The following is an 18,362-nucleotide window of genomic DNA, read 5'->3' as shown; positions in this document are numbered from 1 at the left end:
ATTTATCTTTTACTGGAACATAAATGCTCCAATAAACCAATATTGATGTTGTCTGTTTTGGGGTATCACCAAACTGATACATGCAAATGATAATCAATAATCAGTGCTATGCCTCCTATATTATTGTTTCCGTGTCTCTCTCTCTCTCTCACTCACACACACACACACACACACACACACACGTATGCATAAAGTTACTCTGAAATCACACTCAAATGTATTCAGAGATATATAACTTTATAGTACTTGTTCATTCATAGGCCTACTACCTGTTAGTACTTGATATAGCCTAGTACTTTGTTTATACTTCTTTGGAACATTTTATGTATCTTAAATGTTCCAATACAATAAACCAATATTGATTCTGTCTGTTTTGGGGTATCACCAGATTTTAGTGAAATAAAGCCTTGTCTTTCATTCTGTGTAAAGATTACTGTGAAATTTGAATGATAAATATAGTTTTGAAGCTCATCATAAATGTGGGGGACAACAAGCAGAACTAGCTTACTTGTCATACTTCTAGGCGTTTTTCTCTCTCCTGAAAAACAGTTTGGAAACAGGCAGCTGACATAAAGAGGCGCAATTTTGACATAACCAGAAAGCTTGCACAGTCACACGCCCCCCCCCCCCCCCCCCCCCCCCCCCCACACACACACACACACACTTATACACACAGTCCCCCATCTTTATTGTCACAAACGACCACCACAACACATGCAGGTTGTAAACCTACTGTTTTTTTCTGATTGTGTAAATAAAGTTTATATAAAAAGAATATACAGTAAAGCTCATATACAACACCAACACACAGGAGAACAAAGAAAAGGTCATTTGGGATTGGTGTAAACAACCAATTAAACTTAAAAACAATTACACACAGAAAAATCCTCCTTAGTCCCCCGTTCACACAGGATGCCAACCAAAGCTCTACCTATGCTGAACCCACAAGTTTCATTTAGGCGTCCTTGTTAACAGGCAAAGCCGTTCACACCACCCGCGCGTGTGCCACGCCGAAGCCACGCTCACGCTTTGCTTTGGGTGGGTTCAAGGCGCTGAGAGGAAAAGAGAAGGCTTCTTGTGTGAACAGCTCAGCGTGAGCCTGCCTCAAGCTTCAGTTCTGTGTACTGTACGTTAGGCGTCCTGTGTGAACAAGGGCTTAGTTTTTGTACAGCTACTTCCATGCATCTGAAATTAAAAGAAAAAAAAGGACAGTCGCTGTCAAATAAAGATAAACACCTAGCGCTCCTCAGTGTGTCCAACAGCGAGACCAGAGAACATTTCGGACCAAAATATATATTTTTGAATTCGCTTTTTTTTTTTTTTTAGTTTTGCTCTGAATTAAATGTTCTATGGTTTCTTGTGATTACAAATATAGCCGATGCGGTTTGATGCTTCTAAAGCCTTTGACCGTGTCAACCATACATTTTTGGCCAGCACATGCAAGGCGCAGGCCCTATAACAGGGTTTGTCCACCCAATTTAGTCACCAATTTGCAAGCCGATTTGGTCCCACTCAGAAACCATAAGACCTGCCGCTACCGAACTTGGTAGGTAGGTTCACAGTCACCTTTTACTATGGGCGGGAAAATTACACTAGTTGACCACTAGGTGGCGCTATAACAGCCCTCTTTACATTTTGAACCGTAGCATCTACAATCAAAATTATTTTTTCCCTGGATTCGTTGGGTCATTCCGCATCTGCTTATAGAGCCCCCACCCATTTCCGTAAAACTAGATTTTCCGCCATTTTGAATTTTCTCCAAAAGCATTTTTTTTCGCTAGTTCTCCTTCAAATTGTGTCCAATCTTCACCAAACCACATGACACAGCGTGTGTGGACTGTCCTGCACAAAACTCATTTCGCGTTTTTTTTTTTTTTTTTTGCGATATTATCAACTTCAGAACTTTTGTGGGTGTGGCCTAGTTCCTAAATTAAGTTATCCTTTATTTATCCCCATGGATAAAGCTCCTTAGCTCCTTACAATATGTACTGAGTATGGTTTTGAACATGATATCAAATACAATGCCAGTAAGTAAGAGTGTTGTCCTAATCTGCAGAACCAAAGAGGACAAATGTTTATGTTTTTAAATGGCGGTAGCATGTATCGATAACAAGAAATGTGATAGGAAACAGCTTTAGCGAATTTTGTAACCAAACTCCATTCAAAAACATGCCGTTTTAACAGAGGGTCCATTCCTGGCATTGTGCCAAAAATGAGGCAGTCAAAATAGTGGTCGCACCATCGTCAATCACTGTGGGTGATTTATTTTACAAGTGGCACGCAAGTCATATCTGACTAGTTTTAAATGTATTTCTCCCCACAAAAGTTAGGCTAGGCCTATATGTCTCGATATAGGCTATCAGTCAGTCAGCTCCTATCCTCTCCGCAGTGTGGACGCACAGTCACACAACACTGCCTGCCTCAAATGGCTGCCTCACACAATAGAATTGGCTGCATCCAACTCGATAAAACTTATCAGAAGAGACTAAAGTTAGCGACAAATCTGGAGACTTCAAAAACATGCCGTTTTAACGGAGTCCATTCCAACCACGGGGTGGCAATATGCCAAAAATGAGCGCTTCTGCCTTTGTTAGGCTACATAAACTAAGCCGCCCAGTCAAAATAGTGATCGGACCGTCGTCAATCACTGTGGGTGATTTATTTTACAAGTGGCATTCAAGTCATATCTGACTAGTTTTCAATGTATTTCTCCCCACAAAAGTTAGGCTTTTTCTGACATGGGAGCAAGCAAGCAGCGCAGCAGTAAGCTTCCCTCCTGATGCACTGGACCTGGCTGCCTGCATAGCTGAAGCGCGGTGGGATCCCTCTGCCAAACAATTCAAGCCGTTTTTGCAGCACTTGAGGAAACCGTGAGTTTGCTCGTTGATATAAGCGATTGGCCGAACGATTAATTAATTAATAAACTACCACCACCCGCCCACATAACAGCTAGCCTACATGAACAGGATCATGACTTGCCACTGTTTAACAGCAGCTGCGCTTGCGTGGAAGCGGATCTTACACCGGCGGCCGAGGTGAATAAGATACGGAGTCGCGGGAGTGGGCGTAGGCCGACTAATTGTTGTTTAAACTGCAGGCCAATCGGCTAGGAGCAGGTTATAAATATAATACGGATTCCACTGCATGTTAAGAAGTGGCTATAGTCTCACAGAATGTCATTGTCAGGCTGCTGGCTAATCCCTACTGTAGTGATGTCAGATATCAGTCACCTCTATGAAGACACTGGTATATACATGTAGGTCGCTTTTATGAAGGCTACACTACTTATTTGAGTCGTCTTTTTTTACTGCCTGTATGGAATCTTTTAATGTTGTGTGCTGTCTGTTATATGGACCCTGAGTCTGAAATAAAGCCTTGATTGATTGATTGATTGATTGATTGATTGATTGATTGATTGATTGACCAACATGTATAACTATTTTTAAGCATTTTACAAAACAATCAAAATGCAGGGTAAGATAAGATACAAAGAAACTTGTAATTTTCAAATAATATTCCATCATTTGTTTCATCTAAGTTTGAGACACTAATGATTTTAATTTTTTCATTCTATTAGAACATAATTGTTATGATGAAAATCACTAGATCAATGGTCTCACAATATGTTTCCATTGTTTCCATTGATAGACAATGAAATATTGAAATATTGTCCAGCCCAATTAAGTGAACTCTGCTGTGTGGAGTATCACGTGTTTCTTCAGGGCTTGTTTACGACCAAAACTGTTACCACAGACTGAGCATTTAAATGGTTTATCTCCTGTGTGGACTCTCATGTGTTGATTCAAGGTTCCTTTACGACCAAAACTGTTACCACAGACTGAGCATTTAAATGGTTTATCTCCTGTGTGGGTTCTCATGTGTTTTTTCAAGTCTCCTTCACGAGCAAAACTCTTACCACAGACTGAGCAATTAAATGGCTTATCTCCTGTGTGACCTACCATGTGTCTCTTCAGGACATGTTTATGACCAAATACGTTACCACAGACTGAACATTTAAATGGCTTCTCTCCTGTGTGGTCCATCATGTGTGTTGTCAAGTGTCCTTTCTGACCAAAACTGTTACCACAGACTGAGCATTTAAATGGCTTCTCTCCTGTGTGGCCTATCATGTGTCTTTTCAGGGCATGTGTATGACCAAAACTCTTAACACAGACTGAGCATTTAAATGGTTTATCTCTTGTGTGGACTACAATGTGTCTCTTCAGTGTATGTTTATGACCAAATCTGTTACCACAGACTGAGCATTTAAATGGTTTATCTCCTGTGTGGACTATCATGTGTGTCTGCAATTCTGCTTTACGACCAAAACTGTTACCACAGACTGAGCATTTAAATGGTTTATCTCCTGTGTGGATTCTCATGTGTGTTGTCAAGTGTCCTTTCTGACCAAAACTGTTACCACAGACTGAGCATTTAAATGGTTTATCTCCTGTGTGGATTCTCCTATGTGTTGTCAACTGTTCTTTACAACCAAAACTGTTACCACAGACTGAGCATTTAAATGGTTTAACTCCTGTGTGGAATAGCATGTGTTGTTTCAAGCTTTTTTTATAACCAAAACTCTTACCACATACTGAGCATTTAAATGCCTTCTCACCTGTGTGGACTCTCATGTGTACTTTCAAGATTCCTTTACGACGAAAGCGGTTACCACAGACCGAGCACTTAAATGGGTTCTCTCCTGTGTGGACTCTCATGTGTTGATTCAAGGTTCCTTTACAACTAAAACGGTTACCACAGACTGAGCACTTAAATGGGTCCTCTCCTGTGTGGACTATCATGTGTCTGTTCAAGTCTATGTTATGACCAAATCTTTTACCACAAACTGAACAACTAAAGTCTTTATTCCCAAGACCTTCACTGTTTTTCTGTGAGTCTAAGAGAGACTGACGTTCACTAGTGTCCGTCCAATCATCACTGTCTTCAGTCTCAGAAGAGTCTGAAGTCTTGCCAGCACTGGCTGGTTCTGATGCTCCATAGTCATCTCCATGAGCTGATGTTTTCATCTGTTCAGTTGAGCTGCTGGCTAGAGGCTCTGCCTCTCTGTGCTCCTCAGTTTGGCTTTGATGAAGCTGTGAGGACTGAGGTTTCTCTTCCCCATCTTCACTCTTCACAGGGACAGGAGTGAATGTGAACTTGGTGATATCAGCCTCCTCCAGCCCTTGCTGCTCTCCCTCCTGACTAATCCAGAGTTCCTCCTGTTCCTCTTTAATGTGTGGGGGCTCTGGGTCCTCCTGAAGCTGCTCTCCCTCCTGACTGATCCAGAGTTCCTCTTGTTCCTCTTTAATGTGTGTGGGCTCTGGTTCCTCCTGGAGCTGCTCTCCCTCCTGTCTGGTCCAGAGTTCCTCCTGTTCCTCTTTAATGTCTGGGGGCTCTGGTTCCTCCTGAAGCTGCTCTCCCTCCTGACTGATCCAGAGTTCCTCTTGTTCCTCTTTAATGTGTGGGGGCTCTGGGTCCTCCTGGAGCTGCTCTCCCTCCTGACTGATCCAGAGTTCCTCCTGTTCCTCTTTCATGTGTGGGGGCTCTGGGTCCTCCTGAAGCTGCTCTCCCTCCTGACTGGTCCAGAGTTCCTCCTGTTCCTCTGTAATGTGCGGGGGCTCTTGGTCCTCCTGCTCCAGACCGGGGTTCCACTCCTGCAGATCAGGGGGAACTTCTTCTTTAATGACCAACAGCTGCTGGAAGTCTGGAGGTATGGCTACTCTGTGTAACTCCACTTCAGGATTTAAAACAGTGTCCAGGAGCTTCCGTTGTTGCTCGTTCTTTTTGGAAGGAGAAGATTCTCGCCTGTTATCAGACTGAATAGTTAACTTGTTACACTCCATTTCCTTCTTCAGAAGCAGTCAACTCAGTGGAGTAGGAAGATCTGAAGATCTGGACTCAGGCAAAGAAGCTCCCTCCTCGTAGCCTACTCTGCTATCTTCTTTCAAACGGCCCAAGTATCTCTTCAACGGCCGCAGTTAGTCGCTAGTTCAGCAACGCTGTCAGGTTTAGGACTTTAGACATTCCATACTGTAATGTTGCGTGTGGCTAACTTGCAGAAAGAAGGGAGACTGGAAACGGTTCTTCTCTACAGCGCGGCGCACACGCTAACGAGGAGTTGGAGGTGACCCCGGAAAAGAACAGCAACTGGCCGGTGGCTGATTACGTTACGGACCCGTTCACTACACATCTGACAGTTCCCGGAACAACATCAAAACCTACTTGTGTAAGCCCATAACTCTTCCCCCTACTTCCCGTCCCCATTCCTACCCGGTTGATACCCTTTTACGGACAGCGTCTCCCTCCAACTAGCAATCAGGTCACAAACGTCCACAACACACCCATTCCCCGATCTCATAAGTCCATATCCCAGCGTTACAATACAGTGACACATTAACTTTTCCTCCTGAACGTTTTATTGATCAACGTTTTTCAAAGCATCAATAAACGTTAGCTCCATTAGCTTCACAGCTAACTAAACCAATCAGTCGATAGAGAGAAGCTTCTTCCTCCTCGAGTCAGTACTAAACGGAGCCTCGTCTCGTCTCCAGTTTATATATTCGTGATAATATCATCCATGATACAGAGTCTTCTGTTGGTCAGTTTGGGTTTAAACTATACTACTACAAGGGGGGAAATCGGTAAGGTAGGCGTCATTATGGAACCGACAATATTTATGTGTAGGCTATATAAAATATATATACATGTATGTATATATACATACATATCTATATCTATATATATATAAAAGAGAAAGAGCAGACCATGTAGAAAGATCAGATGCTTGAAAATGTATTAAATTATTGTCACAAGTTGTAGGCTATCCATTTCCACGACTCCCAAAATAGACAATTCTCAGAACATGTAATAAACCAAACCAAATCAAACATGCAAACTATTTCTACTACATGACTAAGTTCAGTTATCCTTTATTTATCCCCATATAGGGAAATTCATCCTCTGCATTTGACCCATCCTCGACTAGGAACCTTCCTAGTACTAGGAGCAGTGGGCAGCCGCAGTGCAGCGCCTGGGGACCAACTCCAGTTATTTTGTCATTGCCTGATATACAATTAATCCTAGGCTTGAACTAACTTAACAAATACAAATTTAAGTCTGCAAAACAAAGAATGAACAGAAGTATGTTGTAACTATAAAGGGGTCATCCCTATGTTCCCCGCTTTTCCCAAATAGGGTCCTATGTTCCCCGCTATGTTCCCTGGGAGAGGTTAGGTTTTGGGTTAGGGTCTGGGGGAGGTTAGGTTTAGGCGTGGGGGGTGGGAGAGGTTAGGTTTTGGGTTAGGGTCTGGGGGAGGTTAGGTTTAGGGTTAGTGAAAAACGGGGAATATAGAACCCGGGGAACATAGAACCCAGGGAACATAGACATGATCCCACTATAAATGCCCACTAGAGTGAACCGTCACTCCATAAAAGAGAGAGGGGAAGAGACCATGAGACAGAGACCAGAACAATGTGCAGTCAAAACAGATAATAGAACAGCCAAGAACGTAATTGTAAAATAACATGTTTGATTGCTGATTGGGGTGTTTTGAGAGGGGGGTCAGTAGGCATCTCGCGCGCTACGCTACATCATTGTGACACTTCTTTAATTGTATGACATTTCAGCCCTCCAGCCTTCTTCATGATGTTGATCTTGAAGAAGGCCAGAGGATCGAAACATGAACATCAAACTATACAGATGGTATGCCTGTGACATCAATTGGCAGAAGTCATGATGAAGTGATGATTTCATTGGGTGAGACTGTTTTCAATTTAGTTATGGGACTGCAGGGTTACATTATCTTCCCACAATAAACATGACGAATGTGAATGTGAATGTGCGAGAACTTGGGGAGATCTTTGTAAGAAAGATGTAAAAAAATAAATAAAAAAAAATCTAAAATCCTTGATTAAGATGTTTAAAATGTGATGAGATTTGAAAAAAGAAGGATAAAGAGGTTTTAAAATCTTATGAAGAATATAGGATAAAGATGTTTACATTTTTGGAACTGGTTTATGCCCGAGTGGAACATACAACACTAATAGTAATACATGGCAATAATAATTGGGGAGGGGGAGGTCTCCCCCACTTTGAAAACCCCTGACCTAAGGGATCCATTGGTACCAACATGTCATTGTAGCTTGTCAGGAAGGAGGCTAAATAATGCTCCCAAATTAAGCACATTTTTGGCAGGGGTCGCTTGACCTCTCACCTCAAGATATCCGAATGAACATGGGTTCTATGCAGCATCCACACGTTTCTCCTGTAAACATAAGGTAGCATTTACACAGCCTAATGTTGACAGGTATGGGCCATTTACATAAAGAGTTTTTCATTTTCGAAGTTTTCCTTTTGTATGTGGATGGATTATTAATTTGCACTGCATTGCCCTATTCCCACATTCACATCTTCTGTTTATGAAATCCGGAGTACAGAGGGAAACAATTAATTTTAGGCTGGTGTGTTGATCAGTTGTGATTAAAGGGTTGGGTGGGCCCTGGAAGATTTTCCAAATTTCAAATTGGGCTGCGTCATTCTTAAGTTGGGGACTGGCTGATTTAGTTGATGACCGCAAGACTCACAAAAGAAAAGAAAACCCACAAACAGCACTTCTCAGAACTCAATGAATATTTATTAACACAGTGGGGAGGGGCTTTATGAAGCCAGAAAATGAAAATAGATCTACACTCATTACTACCAACAAAGAGCATATAACCAAATCCTTACGCCACATTGTTTTTCCATTAAAAAGTAGGTAAGTAGATCATTTAGAAAACGAAAATGAGAAAAGGTGACAAGTATGCAAAATAGAGGGCTTACAAAAATACATTGCTTCATGAAGAAAGTTAGAAAGATGTAGTCAAATATTGACCAATATTTTTTTTTTCCTTTTCATACTAATATAAAATGTGTTCTACCGTCTATAAAAGCGTTTAAAAAAAGCTTATTTACAGCTGTAAAAAGAGGTAAAAACGAGAAGGTAGAAGTTCACCCTTTAATGAAAATGTGATTTCGTCTCGCATTGTTCGGGTCAGGACGTTGCCCCGTTCCATTTGTATTGGGAACTAGGAATCTCCCGGTTCAAAGGTCAGGAGCGCCCCGTGGGATGTCACCTCACCAGCCCCGAACTCAAAATCAAAGATGGCAGGTACGTGCTTCAACAGTGTAGTTAAAGTTGTAGTAAATACCGTTTATTAGCACTTCTGTCTTATTTGTGTCTGATTAAATCAGTCATACATGCAGTACTGTCTAACTTCTATGTGTGGACATGTTGCTACAGTGTTTGTATGCGCAAATTATCGCAAAATGTGTTGTTATCAACTGTTACTGCTAACAATGTGTAGCATGGCAAGAGCCAACCCTGGCTGGTTTCCCATCTGTTTTAATGGAACGCGGTCAACCCGGGTGTGACGTCACTCAACTGGGATATTCCTAGTACAATACAAAAGGAATGTGTCATAAGGGAAGAAGAACTCTGACCATGGAACTGTAGTTACAGCACGGAGCTCCCGACAGCTCTAGTGAAGCTTTAGTGATTGGTTCTAGTGACTAGTGAGAGTGGCTGTGATTGGGTTAAGGCACGGTGGGAGCTCAGCACTGATTGGTGAACGGAGGTAGGCGGGGCCAGCGCGGGGGGTAAGGGGAAGGGACGGGAGAGGAGGGGAGGGGTTTTGCTGGATGAACCCGTGTGGGCTGAGTATGGTGAGGAGGGCGAGGGGGTGGGCGGCCCTGACGCTTTGGTGCTTCGAACCAGAGTGTGAGGGTGAACGTGAACGTGGGCGTCCCGGTGGGGCCTGTGGGGCTTGGTGGTGAGGGGCAGAGGCTGCACCTGCTCTGCGTAGGGTGAGACGTGCTCGGCGCTGCTGTGGCAGTGGGTGTGCTCGGTGTGCGTGGGCGCCGGGGCGGCGGGGGAGGCCAGCGCTGTGGTGGGCGTGGCCGGGGAGTCCAGGGAGGAGGCGGGGCTGGCCTGGGACAGGTGTGTGTGCGTCAGGTGCGTGTGTGACGTGTGGGGCTTCTCCTGAGATCCCGATGGCAGGCAGGGCCTCTTGGGCTGTGGCGAGAAGTGCTCCGCCGGCACTGGGGGGAGAAAACAAACACACACGCCGATGAGCTGCAGCAATTAAACTCATTCCCCTGCCAGAGTTTCAAAGAAAGAGTCGCCAGCCACCGCCAGGGTTTCTGATCATTTTCACTCATTTTCCAAGACCCACAGAATATTTTCATCTCTGACTATGTAAACAGTAACACTGAATATCTCAAAAGAAAGAAGAGAGCCTCTAGAGATAAAGAAAGAACATTTGATTCTACCATCATCCGTTCTTTAGTTATCGACACTTGAATGTAGGTAGTGTTCACTGAAAACGTCTGTCCCCAAATTTTACTTCATTTCACTGCTTTGCCATTAGAGTCGCCATTTCTCAGCGTGTCCGAAACGTGTGACGCATGGGTTTACGTTGAGGTAAACATGCTATCAAGCCCCAACTTGTGCATATGCAACATTTAGAAATGATGGTCCTCCTCTGACTCATGGAAATATTGGCTTACCTTCTGGCCCACAGTCAGTCTTGGCAATATCCCTCTTTCTCTTCTTCCGTTTACCCTGCACAAAAACAACCAACACATTAGAGTCTCCATCCGATATCAACTAACAAAAACAATGCTCAGACTCCCAGCCAAAAAGTACTAGGGTGTGACTGTGTTTTATCAGCTCTAAAGTGGAGATTACAACATACAACATGTGTATAAGTGTGTTATATGTGGGCGGGGGGTGTACTGACGTAGTTGTCTCTGGCCGACCAGCCCGGGTAGAGCTGAGAGTGGAGCTGTCTCTCCTTGCGAGCCAGGTCGTAGTATTTGGCTTGCTCCTCACGAGTCAAAGAGTGCCACTGTTGACAGACCACAGCACACTGTCAGTTAACTGTTAACTGTTGACAGACCACAGCACACTGTCAGTTAAGTGTTAACTGTTACCAGACCACAGCACAGTCAGTTAACTGTTGACAGACCACAGCACAGTCAGTTAACTGTTAACTGTTGACAGACCACAGCACAGTCAGTTAACTGTTAACTGTTGACAGACCACAGCACAGTCAGTTAACTGTTAACTGACCACAGCACACTGTCAGTTAACTGTTGACAGACCACAGCACACTGTCAGTTAACTGTTAACTGTTGACAGACCACAGCACATGGTCAGTTAACACAATGGCACAAGTCATACATCAACAATCATACAATCATACAAGCACTAAATATATTAACAGACAATCCAGATCGAGATGAAACAAGTACAGATTCTGTCCCATGGTTCATTTCGTCATTCGTTTCGAGACATAATTAATGGTCAGTTTATTTGAGTATGATCTCAGCTGTCTGACTCCTAAAATCATCTCTTCAATCGAGAATACAGTAATGTTAGCATACATACAGTTAGGCCAATATATATTTGGACATTGGACACAACCTTCATAGTTTTGGCTCTGTACACCACCACAATGGATTTGAAATGAAACGATCAAGATGTGCTTTAACTGCAGACTTCCAGCTTTAATTTGAGGTTATTTACATCCAAATCAGGTGAACGGTGTAGGAATTACATTACATTTTAAGGGACCAAAAGTAATTGGACAAACTAACATAATCATAAGCACCGTCCAATGAGTTCTGAAGCATTTGGCTGAATATGAGCAGATAATATTGCCCGAAACCACTGCTGCTGCTGTCAGCATTCACATCATCATCAATAAATACAATACTAGTTCCATTGACAGCTGACATGCTTTTGCAATGCAAACTAATCTATGAAGAAGTTCATTCTCTCATGTGACCTCACTGAAAGTCATCTGCTTTGAGAAGAGAGCGAAAAATCACCGCTGAGATGTTAAAGATTCATTGGCCGAGTGTGACACCTGCAGCAGCGTAGTGATTTGCACTGATTTGCTCCATGGGGCGACCACATAATTGCCTTGCCCCCATTGGCTGATTGTTCTTTTCCTGGTTCCTATTTAAACAGGTTCCAGTCTTTGTCATACCATTATGCCAGATGAAGGTCGCTTGACCGAAACGTTGCATTCTTTTGAATAAAAGTCTTCTTTAAGTGAAGTCAGTGTGCGGGAGGCTTCCTCTTCAACAAGATTTATTGGCCGAGTAAAATTTCCACAATGAAACATTGTTTTGTTGAAGTGATTGCTCTGTTTTGTGGGGGGATTGATCTATTTTCCCTACTTTTCCAGAGTCAGATGAACTCCTGACTTTCAAAATGCTGGAAGTTTAATAGCACGTATAGTGAAGTGTCTCACCCCGACTGACTGACTGAAACATGGCGCTGTGGTCAAAACACGTGTAGTTGGTTCACACACAAACAAACACAGAGAAGCAAAGGCACTGACCCGACGGCCCAGGATCTGGTTGATGGCAGCGCTCTCTTTCAGCGTGCACTCAGACACCACCTTGGCTCTCTGCTCCTTCATGTATAACATGAAGGCGTTCAGCGGCTTCTTAATGTGAGGCCTCTTCTCCTCCTCCTTGTCTTTGTGGGCGGGCGACATGCTCTTCCTACAGCAACACAGCAAAAACACGCACATGCTCAGTGCATCATATTCGAGCGGCAAATAACCAATACTTTCATTATCTATTCATCCGTAGATTCTTTTCCCGACTAATTGATTCGTCGTTTTGGTCCCCAAAGCCCAAGAGCACTAGCCTGGTAAACCAGCCGGTCACGTGAACTCACATTTCATTTTGTTCTTCGTTCCCGTCTGGCCTGAAGCCTTCACCCAGTGTTTAGCAGTGGGCGGAGGTTGGGCGGGTGTACTTGCCTTGACAGACAACTCCTTCAGCCAATCAGCGTTGGATCCAGTCAAACCCAAATGCACTCGGGAGAATGGCAAAAACATATTTTCCGCAGAGAAACTCCCCAGTTGCGGCGATACTCCTGTACTTGTTTAAATGTTGTTATTGAGTCTATTTCTGCAATAACTGCACTTTATGGCTGTTTAGACTAGACGAACATTGACATTACTCCTCGAGACGGACAGGCAAGGAGGCGGCCATTAGTGTTTTGTTAGTGCAGTGCTAGTGGTGTTCCTGATTGGCCAACTTGCGCTGTCAATCACAGGGCACTGAGCGCAGTCACTGATTGGCTCTTCCACTTTGCAGTTTCTACTTAAAGCCCTCCCAGGGCTTGAGGGCAGACGGTCCCGCAGAACGAAATGAAATGTGAGTTTACGTGACCGGCAGATTTACCAGGCTACAAGATAACATCCGCAAATGTCTTTTGTCCTGACCAACAGTCCACAACCCAAAGATAATCCATTTCCTGTCATAGAAGACTAAAGAAACCAGAAAACACTAACATTTAAGAAGGTGGAGCGAGACAATTTTTGTATTTATTTATTTTTTCTTAAGAATTAGTCTAACCAATTAATCAATTCTAAAAAAATTGGCTCGTTCCCACTCGCCTTGCATACGATCCCTGTGTATGTTGATTTCTTGCTATGTTAAAAAAATAACGTTTATTAGTGAAGCCACCTTGGGAGGCAAACAACACATGTTTGCAATTAAACAACAGCTGATAGAAATTAAATGACAGGTGATAGTAATTAGATTGTGGTTTTTATCTATGGAGGAGCTGCATGAAATGGGCGCGTTATAAATAAGTCATTCTGGGGGGGGAAGAGAGAATGAGATTGTATTCGTATGTATTTGTTACCCATGCTGGCCGCTGTCTCTGGGCTCCTGCTTGATGCCTGTGGAGACGATGGCAGGGTGGGGGATCGATGACTGGGGGCTCGGCACCAAGTGGGGGGAGAAGCTACCGGACACCAGGCTGCCAATCAAACAACGCATCCATCAACGTTACATCCAATGGCATGGAGCGCACCATTACCGGGGCACACAAACTAAATCCAAAATCCAAAGCGCACACTCACCTCGACATGGAAGCATTCATAGCGAGAGCGGCAGGGTAAGAGTGTCTGAACCCCCCCGCTGCGATGGGGTACATGGACTGGCCCTGCCTAGAGAGGTAGAGAGAGAGAGAGAGAGAGAGAGAGTGTGTCAGATGCATTGACATATATATAATGGACCAACGGAGCTCATTGACTTTGACACAGCAAAATGAAGCTCACTTCCAGATATTGTTTGATTTCGTTTGATTGGTTGAATGAATTAATGCTACACGGAAGTACGAGGAGAGGGGGCGGCTGCCGGGGGAGTTTCCGAATTTGCCCCGTCTCTGTTATCGCCGTAATGCATTATGGGTAGTCAGCTACTTTGGCTAATAGTAGCGGCTAACGCTACTTACTTTACATTGCAGTAAAACGGCACTGAATTACCAAATTGATTTAACTTTTAACCATTTCGAGTAACACTGTTTCCATACGAGCGTTGGTTAGTTGTTTATAACATGACTATATTTATAACTTTATAACGTACTCCGGTTTCTGGGCTGAATCCAATGGTCTGAATGGTCTGAATACAGAGAAGGCTTAAGGCTTTATCTAACGGTATAGATAACGTTAAATGGTCCGCCATGTTATGGACGTTAGATGTATGGTATCTATATCGTTACGTGTGTCTACTAACATTATTAAAATATCATAAAGTAACGCTATTTTCTGATCATTTGCTCAACTATTACTTGCTACCTGATGCCTTGCGGCACATTGCTGCCTCTACCGGTCGGAAGTATTACTGTTCTTATTATCCGATGTTTGTCGTCAATTTTCCTCGAAATGGGGCTATAATTTAGAAAACGGAGCGCGTGAGAGCATGAAAAAGACTTGAAATTGTTTTTTCAGACCATAAACTCATTTGTAAAGTGTTTATTTAAGACATAGACCGAGAGAGAAGTTGGTTCGTTTCCCATAGAGTCGAACGGATGTTCCCGGGATGATGCTACACAAGCTGCGCCCCCCACTGGCCATTTGAGAGAATGCAATTTCCGCATCGGCCTCAAAAAGAGAGGGGCTGTGTTGGGGACTGGTCAGATGGGATGTAACTGAACGAGGGAAGGTCTTCCTGTTGTGTCCAACAACAGCCACAGTGGGGCTGAATAGCAGCATGCACACATGACTCAGTAGGACTGTGCAATATAATCGATACGGCAATATAAAAAATATGACTCTCGTGGCGTGCGGCTGGTGTGAACGGTCTCGCAAGGACACAAAAATGAAAGTGCCATAGAGCTGCGTAGCTTCGGCGTATGGTGTCAACGAGGGCTAACAGTGTGCAACTGTGCAAACTTGCAAATACTGTTCTAATAAATTGGAATGAAACATTTTAATTAAATAGTTTTGCCTATAGAGTATATCACAATATGAATCATATCGCAATGTGTCGTGATTAGTGATGTGCAGACCGCAGTTATAAAAATGAACATTCTGATTAATAGCGCATGGCTTACGGGCGGGTGAAATGATGTATCATTAATGAGGAACATTTATATGAATTACATTCTCTAGTCTATGAACTTAAGCTTAGTTTTTCTTCAGGCACTTGATTAGCCGACTATGTTGGGGCCAAGGAAAGGACCACGGAGTACAGCGTTAAACGGGATGCACGATTATCGGCCTGGCGAAAATATCGGCTATCCGTCTCTTTGATTGGCGAGAATCGGTATCGGCCCTGAAAAAGCCATATCGGTCGATCTCTAATGGTGAGCCGTGTATCATGACACGTATCACATCGTTGATACCCCAGCCCTCTTACTCACAGCCATCCAAGGGGGTGTGGGATCTGGGCCATGCCTCCAGGAGAGAGGGGGTAGTAGGGGGAGAGCTCTGCAGGGTGGGGGGTCCGGGAGATACCTGTCCCATAGAGATGCCAATGCAGGGTCAGATTCACAACAATGTTCTGGCTATAGTATAAGTCTTAATGGTTTGTAGATTTGAGAAAAGGGGGTGGGGGGGTGAGACTGTGGTTGGCCTACCTGCGTCCGGAGAGAAGTGAGGAGGTGGCGTCTGAGGGGGGAAGGGGTCCGGGCTGTAGGACAGCAGTGGGGGTAGATGGGACATGTGGGGGTGCTGCACCACTGGTACCTTGTTAGACTGCGGACAAACAAACACACACAGTGGTAACATAAGATGCTGCGGTGCCATATCTGTCCACCAGATGTCAGGAATCCCCCGCTCTCTTTGAGTGCTTGACCCGGTGTGACATATATGTCACCGTGCTGTTAAAACACACCGGGGAATCTGTGACACACATGCACACACAGACGCACACACAGAGATGCGCACGTGCGCACACACACACACACACACACGCACACACGCATCTATTTGGGATTACCATTATGTAGCCTGAGCATTCCAGCCTGTGAATGCTTCTGCTGAGGGTGGTAGAGGTCAGGAATGTGTAGTCAGAGGTGTGTGTGTGTGTGTGTGTGTGTGTGTGCTTGTGCGTGTGTGCATGCATGCGTGTGTGTGTGATAGGGTTGGACACGCCTGTTTGAATGCAGCTACTTTGTTTTTCATTCTCTCTAAACCATTTTTCCCTAAAGCTGCGTTCACACCGACCTATTAAAGTTTTTCGCTGGCATCGAGTTTACATACAAAGTCAATGCAAACGAGCGATTGAGCGTATATTCGGCCAAAAGAAAAATCGCTGGGCGTCTGAGCGACAGAGACAGAGTGATAGGGTGAAAATTTGCTCGTCGCCCGAGATGAAATATCCCAACTCGAGCGAAATCTCGCTGGCATCAGTCGCTCGCTGTTCAACGCTGATTGGCTGCCGTGTGAGAGTGAGTCAAGGATCACACTGGGTTGGAACAAACCGCGGGTTTATTGTGTGGCAACAAACCGTATTGACAGCTGATTGACAGGCTGACAGCTGACATGAAGTCTGTACTACCGGTATAGAGCTTATTCGATTGACGTCACTCACGTACTGGCACGCCCACCGCCGCCATATTGTCGACATAACGCAGCAGCTCTCAAGTGACAGCCTATGTGGAGCAGCGTTTATAGGAAGCTAGCCGCCGTTAGCGTTACCTGTATCATTCCAATTGTGTTTGGATGGTGACCTGCGTTAGGCATGGCTGTACTAATGACAGCAATAAAGTCCCAGTGGTTTGTTTCTATCTCTACCGTCCTCAGACGTGAAGGGAGCGAGACGGAGGATACAGCAGCACAGGAGATGTGTGGATAGTTAGGAGAGAGACAGGTGAAACTTTCTGACAGCTCCTCACAGCAAAGTCTGTTCACCTCGTTCTTTTGATTATTTATTACAGCAGGCATTAACGGCTGCCATCGGCAGCATACAAATAACAACTGTGGGGTTTTTATTGGTGTCATTACCATCGCTATTTTGTAATGGAACAGAAACGACAATAAGGCTGTTACTAGTTGTCAGCTGCAGCGCTGTGTGTGCGCAGGACGGTATGTCAACAATATGGTGCCGTCCAGGGTTAGTGAATAAGGTCTATAGAGCTCGCGTTAGGAGCACGCTGATAGGCTTAGCTTGTAAACAACTACGGTGGCTCGTAGTTGAAACAAACATCATGACATTGTGTAACGTTATAGCCCCCAGATGTCCGTCAATTATTGTGCCTGTTGATGAGCGATTTAAACACAGCGACAGAGCGATTCCAAAGGGTTGAATCGAGCGACAGAGAGAAAAATAAATATCTCGGTGTGAACACAGCTTAAGTAGACACATATAAATAGTGAACTTGTTGCCTATGAATTTCCTTCCAGATCCTTTATTTAACTTTCCATGAGGGCAAAGGTTGGCTACTTTAAATTATCTATATAATATAATATAGCTTTGATTTGTTTGACTCTTTTGGTCACAGCCTAATTCCATTTTGTGTAGTTTTGATGTCTTTACGATCATCATCATAACTAAAAGGGTGCTCAGCAAGTGGGCTCTGCGATTTTTGTCCCGGAAGTGATGTCACTCAACTGGAAGTGATGACATCAGTGATGTCACTTACGCAATAGTGCATTGTGACATCACTGATGATGTCATCGGTGATGTCATAAGACTGATGATGTCATCAGTGATGTCATAAGAGTAAAATCATCTTATGACATTGCGGCGGCTGAGTTGCGTATGTGAGCTGCAGGGCCAGCATGGTGAGCTGCAGGGCGGGAATCGAGCGTGCAAAGCATAAACTGTTATAGGAAAGTAAATCCGTGCAATTGTCTCCGGCGGTGGATGACACACGCACCTGTAAGAATATCCATGACTGTGGTAATAATGACAGAGCAGGGGTCATCTGCTGTGTAGGGGCTGTTCACACAACGTCAGTGTTTCCACATGGAAAAAGCACTGCCTGGAGCACTTTTTGTCAGGAGAAATATAAACGGACGGACCGTGACAGAGTGATCTGTTAGCTTAGCAGCTGTTAGCCTAC

At 44.1% G+C, this 18,362-nt stretch overlaps 1 protein-coding gene across 1 annotated transcript in view; it reads right to left on the bottom strand.

Annotated features, from left to right (window-relative positions):
- Window positions 1-8,625: 8,625 nt before the first annotated feature.
- LOC310778049 (transcription factor 7-like 1-B) overlaps window positions 8,626-18,362 on the bottom strand; it is a 43,181-nt gene continuing 33,444 nt past the window's right edge. The window contains exons 5-12 of the mRNA XM_083638367.1: window positions 15,933-16,050; window positions 15,717-15,810; window positions 13,933-14,019; window positions 13,713-13,829; window positions 12,391-12,556; window positions 10,780-10,887; window positions 10,547-10,601; window positions 8,626-10,078 (exon numbers count right to left, since the gene is read on the bottom strand). Of these exons, the coding sequence (XP_083494493.1) occupies window positions 9,531-10,078; window positions 10,547-10,601; window positions 10,780-10,887; window positions 12,391-12,556; window positions 13,713-13,829; window positions 13,933-14,019; window positions 15,717-15,810; window positions 15,933-16,050 (1,293 nt within the window). The 3' untranslated portion in view covers window positions 8,626-9,530. The remainder of the gene's footprint in view (window positions 10,079-10,546; window positions 10,602-10,779; window positions 10,888-12,390; window positions 12,557-13,712; window positions 13,830-13,932; window positions 14,020-15,716; window positions 15,811-15,932; window positions 16,051-18,362) is intronic.

Source organism: Poromitra crassiceps (assembly GCF_964638095.1).
Source record: "Poromitra crassiceps genome assembly, chromosome: 6".
Lineage (NCBI taxonomy): Eukaryota > Metazoa > Chordata > Actinopteri > Beryciformes > Melamphaidae > Poromitra > Poromitra crassiceps.
This window is presented reverse-complemented; position numbering and strand designations above follow the sequence as displayed.